General features: G+C 33.0%; 1 protein-coding gene across 1 annotated transcript; it reads right to left on the bottom strand.

The window, feature by feature from the left end:
- Positions 1-5,008: 5,008 nt before the first annotated feature.
- Positions 5,009-6,948, bottom strand: LOC122580069 (pathogenesis-related thaumatin-like protein 3.5). The gene is made up of 2 exons (XM_043752339.1): positions 6,895-6,948; positions 5,009-5,842 (listed from the first exon to the last, which is right to left on the bottom strand). The coding sequence occupies exons 1-2, from the start codon at positions 6,944-6,946 to the stop codon at positions 5,124-5,126; spliced, it is 771 nt and encodes a 256-aa protein (XP_043608274.1). The 5' UTR covers positions 6,947-6,948; the 3' UTR covers positions 5,009-5,123.
- Between the last annotated feature and the right edge of the window lie 494 nt (positions 6,949-7,442).

The raw sequence follows: 7,442 nt of genomic DNA, 5'->3' as shown, positions 1-7,442 counted from the left end.
CCACTGCGGCGCAGTGGGGTAACTTCAATTTCTATACGTGGATCATGGCTGCGTCGTAGTGGGCTAGGTACATCCCCACTGCGGCGCAGTCTCAAACTTGTGAAGAAGTTCTTTTTTCGATCTTGAACTTGTTTAACTCGCCGTCTCTTCCACTTAAAACAACTCTTGATTATCAAATCAGCTTCTGACCAATAAATCTCCCGAAAATGTGCCAAATGAACGCGTAACCTGTTTAGAGCCTGAAACCACTAACAAACACCATAAACGCGCCAAATGCACATAAAATCGACTTAAAACACATAAATATATGGCCAATATTGATGTGGGTGATGGGTATAAATTGGTCACATCAGTTGGTCTTAAGTGTCGGTGCTCATGAGCGGGCAAACGTTTAAATCGATTGTAGGGTGTCTTGGTTTGGCCTAGGATGACTTGTAACGTAATGTAGGCTATAATGTGATGATTAAATGTTAATGTAATAGGTATGTGATCGTTGTGCTCCCCGCTCACCCGCTTAAGCTCATTCAATTGACAATTAAGGCTAAGGTGAGTCTCGTGGCCCCTACGTTTATCTCATTTTGGGGTGGAAAGTGTACTTGTTATTAAACGGTTGTAGGTTGATTCACTTGTTATGATATGGAACGAGATGTTGAATGCTTACTTGTTTTGCTTGTTTTGCATGTTCACATGATTGTATGTGTTTATGATTACGCATTGTTTATCATGTAAGTCATGTCGGTTTATTATGCTTTATTTATTATGTAAGTCGTGCCAGAAACATATTTTACGCCTTGTTCATCATGTAAGTCGTGCCGGTTTATTACGCATTATTTATTATGTAAGTCGTGTCAGAAATGTATTTTACGCCTTGTTCATCATGTAAGTCGTGCCGGTTTATTACACATTATTTATTATGTAAGTCGTGCCAGAAACGTATTTTACGCATTGTTCATCATGTAAGTCGTGCTGGTTATCGCGCATTATATATTTATGTAAGTCGTGCCGTTATAACTATTATTAAACGTAAACATTAACTTGTGTTGATTTTTGTGAACGTGATTAGGTATCCTAATCCTCGTGTATCGTTAACGGTTGATATCCCGACACTTGATTTTCATTACTTAAACCTACGAACTCACCAACTTTATGTTGACACGTTTTAGTACATTTTTCAGGTGAACATGTCAATGGAAGGCGTATTTGATGATTTATTGCTTAATTGTGCTAGGATTGGACTTGGACTTCATGGATCCGTGATTCATAGTTCTCGATTATGGGTTATGCTTAGGATTATTTACCATCTTTTGAACCAAATTTTGTAAACGTTTGATTGACGTTCTCCTTATGCATTTTTGTATGATCTGATACATGTAATTGATTGATTTATGGATTGTCCAATCCTTTAGATGCATTTTAAATTGTCTCTACTTAATTTTCATGTCGTGATGTGCTTAGTATGTAACCCTCATGATTCCGCCTTGTTGGGATGTTACATTATAAACGTCATTTGTCTACATCTCAACCTCCCCATATACCGTCATAAACGATATTGAAACTCATAACTCGTAAAAACGATATTAGGAGTTACTTATTTACCTCAAGATGGATTACATTCATATGTTAAAAAAAATGGTAATTGGATAGGAACCCCTGATCCCATATACCATTTGGTACTCACTAATTCCCCAGCCAAGTTAGTGTTCAGGTTAATCTCAAACACTTCATAACCATGTAAAATATTACAATTTACAAACAATGCTCTCATGAAATATTGCTCGATAAATAGATGCACCATATATTTATTTCGCTAAATAATTAAGGAACCGATCTGTACACCCAGTGGCGGACGCACGTTAATACAAGGGTATGCAAAGCAGAAAATGCATTAAACCATCAAACTAGTGGAAAAAGTTTGGGTTGTAGTTTCTTTTATGCTCAAAACATACATAGTGCATATCCTTCAAAAGCGAAATGCATACCCTTTGTTGCGTGTCTTGTGTGTAAGTGGCCAGGTTAATGATTCTCATCATCTAAAACTAACACCTGCATATATCTTATATGTGCCTCCCATCCCATATTAAAATTGTCCTATTTTGACTGGTCAAGTCTTTTTCTTCTGACTTTGACAGTAAATATCTTTGTTTGTGTTATATATTGGTTGATGAAAATTATATCAATGAAAAGTGCATTTAAAACTCAATCAATTTATATACGTTATATCAAGTGTTCTACAGCATAAACAAAAATATTGACAGCCAAAGTTAAAAGAAAAAGACTCAAAATGTCAAACTTGGACACTAAATATGGGACGGATGGAGTATATATTTATTGATCGATAATAAGTTAAAATAAGTTACCCATCCATTGGTTTTATTAGATGGTTGGAATTCGTAGTAATTACTATTTAGTTTATGTTAGATATGAAATTGTGGTGTTTAATTATGATTTAGTTAAGTATAGAGAGGTGTTTGATTGTAATTTAGTTATGTATGAAGGGGTACTAAGTGTAACTAGTTTTATATATAAATACCCCTCCACCCCATGTAACCTAAGGCTATCCGGAGTGGTATTGCAGGGGTTGAACTACTTTCACCACGTCGCGTCATGTGGCATCCTGGGTTGCTGGGGGTTGCCTGAGAAAAAGAGGGGGAATGGAGTTGCCTGGAAGGTGAAGTATGATAATGATTGGTTTTTATTTTATTTTGCTTTTGTTTTTGACTTAATATATTAGATAAAAATACATTTTATTTTTATTTAAAGCATAAAAAAACCATAAATAATATGATTAAAAACACATTAATTGTAACTTTATTAATATTAACCTTAAACATACTGCAAATTAACAAATGTACTAGATGAGGGGTTAAAAACGAACATAACTATTTTGGTAGAATTTAAAATAAAACTGATCAAAAGTGTAGGGGTGAAAAATAAAACTATGGTTGTCTTCTACGTCTAGAAATACAGCCACCACCCACCTGCAATACTTGGAAAAACCTTCATCACTAGAAAATTAAAAGAGAAATATCTAGATATCTATATATAAATTACAAAGGTCTGCTCCAACGGTAGGAAAATACCTAATTCCATCGCCAGTCAACCTCCTTTCTTGCAACCCGTGTGGATCGCTCAATTGGTGTATCGCCGAGGCGGGGTGATGTGCCCGGCGACTCATTGGCAAAATCCAGTGGATCGCTAGGCGATTCCGCCCCACCCCGGATAGCCTAAGAACTTTTGAAAATCTTTTGCCATAATAATATTCCATATTTCCTAACATAATTTAGCATTATTTCAGTTTACTCTTTATATTTTTATATATATTTTTATATATATTTGATGTAAGAATGTAAATGTGAATACATTTATGAATAAAAAGTTTGTAAAGTTATTCTATTTTAGTTCTTGTGAATTTGTTAAAATAAAAGTGAAAATTATTAATAGTTAATCAATGGAGAAAAAACATAGATAACCAAAGTAGAAAGTCGTTACTTATTATAAAGTACATTTACAATTACATTTACAAATGAGATATGTTAGAGTGAGAAAAATTTTATAAACTAATTTTTATAAATATAGGTAGCATGTGAGTTAGTTCAATCAGGCAAAAGAGAGAGGAAAAAAAAAAAGAGATAACACATGGGAGTGATTTGATTGGTGGAAGACTGGAAATTGTGTTTGTAAAAAGTTTGTGATTCTAGAATTAATCTTTACGAATCTAGATATAACAAGAGTAACTAATCAAAAAGGGTAATTGGATAACAACCCTTGATCTCTTGTACCATTTGGTACCTACTAATTCTCCAGCAAGACTTGTGTCTAGGTGAATTTTAACCACTTAATGATCTCCTTATTATTTCAAGTTTGCCTTTGGCAAAACTCGAACCCAGGACCTCTCCTGGAAAAGTGGTGGCTGGTGGCAACTGGGCTATTACCATGGTTAACAAGAGTAGATAATCTAGACCATTTCCGGAACATTAACCAAAGCAGGGGTGTTCATCAAACCGTCAAACCGTAAAAACCGAACCAAACCGGGGTACTTGGATTGGTTTGGTCGGATTGAGTTGTTAAAGTCTGGTTTGGCGTTTTATGTTTTGAAAAACCGGGTTCCTTGGTCCGGTTACGGTTTGAGCAAAACATAAATCGTCAAAACCGGACCGGACCAAAAGATATATATGTATATATATATACTCGTAATATATTTACTTCACATATTTATCAACTTTTACCAGAAATATTCTATTTAACATTTACATATTTTAGTAGTATGCGCAATATATTACCAGGTATTTTAGTTTAGATATATTGTAAAAGATCTTTTGGTAGACAATTATAAGATATTTTATTAAACATTTGTTTATTTTATATAAATCTACTTTTCCTTTCGTATTTTTAATTTAGCCTTTTATTTTTTCGATCTTCATTAATCTACTATTTGGAGATAAAAATGAAAAGAAAAAAAATCACGAAACCGTTGAACCGGTCAAACTGAACTGGCTTACATGGTTTGGTTTGGTCCGGTTAGACAACACACTTGGTCTGGTTTGGTTTAAAATATGTTGAAACCGCGAATCCTGGTTTGGTTTGAAATTTAGTCAAAACCAGACCACGAACACCCTAAACCAAAGAATGTGATTGATTATACTAAAATGTCCAACTTTTTGTGAAAAGAAAAAAAAAAGTAGTCAGACGATGATTTGAAGATATATTTCTCTTATCAATATCAATGGAAATAGAAGTTTGAACTTAATCCGGAAGAAATAGACAAATGGTGAATATTTTGAGTTCATAAAAATCCGACCCGAAATGTGAACATTTTGTGAAATAACATATTTAAACTAAATATTACATACCCTGATATAAATTTTAGATCCGCCACCGTGTACACCACCAGATTTTAGCAATATATCATTAAATAAGTTTTACATTGTAGTATAGTACAACACTGTAAAACACGTTTGACACTTTGGTGGTACATTGTCAAAATTGAGTAGTTTAGAGACACCTCCCAAATAATAATGTTCAAAACCTTATTATAATTCAAAGTTCAAGTAATGCAAATATTATATAGGCCATTAGCTAGCATACCATTTAACGAATACATTCCAAATGTACTCATAGTGATTCTATACAGATTCAACTTCACTACTCCATTTGGTCGATGGACAAAATGTTATCAAATAATCATCCGAAGCACAATTAACCAACGGTGGCGGATTATCGTATGCATAACTATAGTAAGATGGGCATGCTTCCTTGAAAATCCTCGAATACACACTCGGTTTGCATTTACTTGGAGTCCCATAGTCGTTGCGACAACAAAAGTTGTCATTATTGAAAGCCAAACAAGCACTTTTGCACGCGACGACTTCACCTTTATCATTAAGGACCTCGAGTTCTTGAGGACAAATATGATTAACATCCTTTTTGCACCCTCCAATATGACATTTGGATGAGGTTGGTATTGTCGTTACTGAGACCGGAATATTATAACCATCCACTAAGCTAACATCATAAAAACTTGGTTTAGTTTTATCGGGCTGTAATGCAAATTGGACCAATGTCACGGGTGGGCTTCCAATAAGCCCATTGCACCATAATTTTCCTTCACAATCTCCAGTTTCACAAGCAGGGATTTTATCAAAGCCGAATTTGCACCCGGTTCTAGCCCATATTCGGCCTACCCAATTGGCCGGAGCTTGGATTTTTCGTTGTTCCCCTGGCGGAAGGTAGAAGCCGCCGTAGGCTAACACCGGGTGGCCTTCATTTGCTGCGTTTGCTGGCCATATTGGATACGGACATTTGTTGCTAATATAGAAATTGCACGCTTCCACAAGAATTTTTCCTATATGTTCAAGTTTTTGATAATTAGCATAATTGTATTTCTAATTATCTCATATCAAGTAAGAAGGATTAATATACATGTTCAAATAATTACAGCAGTAATATAGATTGTCAAAATAATGAAGTTCACTTGCAACATGCTAAAAAGAGTATCGTTTATTATATATATATATATATATATATATAGGATAATACTCTAGTGAGAACACTCTTAAAATAAGAACGGTAAGAACACCTTAAAAACATCATTTTGATGCATTAAAAGTCCATAAAACTAACATAGTGCAGAACTAATTATCTTTATTTAAGTGTTTAACAATACATTCATCCGTCAAAATCGAAATAATCATGTTTTTTGTTTTATGCATCCATCTTGGATGCATAATCATCAAAATGATGCATCCAACAAAAAACGTGATTTTTTCGATTTTGATGAATCAATGTGTTGTTAAACACTTAAATAATGATAATTAGTTATGCACTATGTTAGTTTTATAGATTTTTAATGCATCAAAATGATGTTTTTAAGGTGTTCTCACCGTTCTTATTTTAAAACTGTTTTTATTTCATTGTCCCCTATATATATATATATATACATATATGTTAAGACAACCTCAGAAACAGTAATTGCATTTTAAAAATACTTGTGTCTTTAGTTCTGAGAGCATTTTTCTTATATCAAAATTCAAATCAAAAACTTTATATCTCAAATTCTTCAAATAGGGGGAGACGATATGGCTCCAGTAGCTATGAAATGGTAAATTAGAATTCATCCGCATGTAACCGACTTTAATTTCAAAAAAATCTCATTTTAAAAACACTTGTGTCTTTAGTTTTGTGTCTTTAGTTCTCAGAGCATTTTTCTTATATCAAAATTCAAATCAAAAACTTTAAATCTCAAATTCTTCAAATACTAATCCGTTTATTAGAAAAATGTTACTGTTACCAATGTACATTATTTCTTTCTTCTTATGATTACTTAAAATATTTTTTCTTTATATCATATTTTACTTTAAAATATTTATAAAACAATAAGATAAAGAGGAAATTTACCTGATAAGAAGAGGAAGACCAAGAAAAGACCTAATGGGTTGGTCGTCTCCATGTTTTTCTGTTTGTTTTGAAGAGGTTTTAAATTTTAGCATGTATTTATAGGAGATTAAAGTACCTAGATTGTTGTCTAAGAATATGAAATCGTGCTACAACCTTTCATTAAAAGACAAGCAAACCTTAAAACATAAGGGATAAGGCTCGTTTCACAAATGAATATATATACAGCTCCGTCGATGCCTGTTTGAATGATCTTGTTTAAAATATCGTACAAATGTTATAGAATTAATAAGATGCATCATCCATTGAATTACATATCAAGAAAGACACAAACCTTATGATAATGTAACACGATTATCATGTTTTTATCTTTTTATAGGCAACATATCTCTATAATTATGTTTCTAATCTTCTATATTCATAATAGAATGTGATTATGGTATATATGATCTTATTTTTGGTATATAATTAAATTATGTACTACTTAAAATATACGATAAGATAGGTGATTCGCTACAAAAACAGATTGGTCTACAAAAACATGTTAACAA

Source organism: Erigeron canadensis, chromosome 8 (assembly GCF_010389155.1).
Source record: "Erigeron canadensis isolate Cc75 chromosome 8, C_canadensis_v1, whole genome shotgun sequence".
Classification (NCBI taxonomy): Eukaryota; Viridiplantae; Streptophyta; class Magnoliopsida; order Asterales; family Asteraceae; genus Erigeron; species Erigeron canadensis.
The sequence above is the reverse complement of the archived record's forward strand: the minus strand, read 5'-3'. Positions and strand labels throughout refer to the sequence as shown.

Excerpts from the sequence above, each read along its gene's own strand:
- LOC122580069 (XM_043752339.1), bottom strand. The coding sequence starts at position 6,946 with ATGGAGACGACCAACCCATTAGGTCTTTTCTTGGTCTTCCTCTTCTTA. Across the intron at positions 5,843-6,894 it reads GGTCTTCCTCTTCTTATCAG|GAAAAATTCTTGTGGAAGCG; the intron begins GTAAATTTCCTC and ends TTGAACATATAG.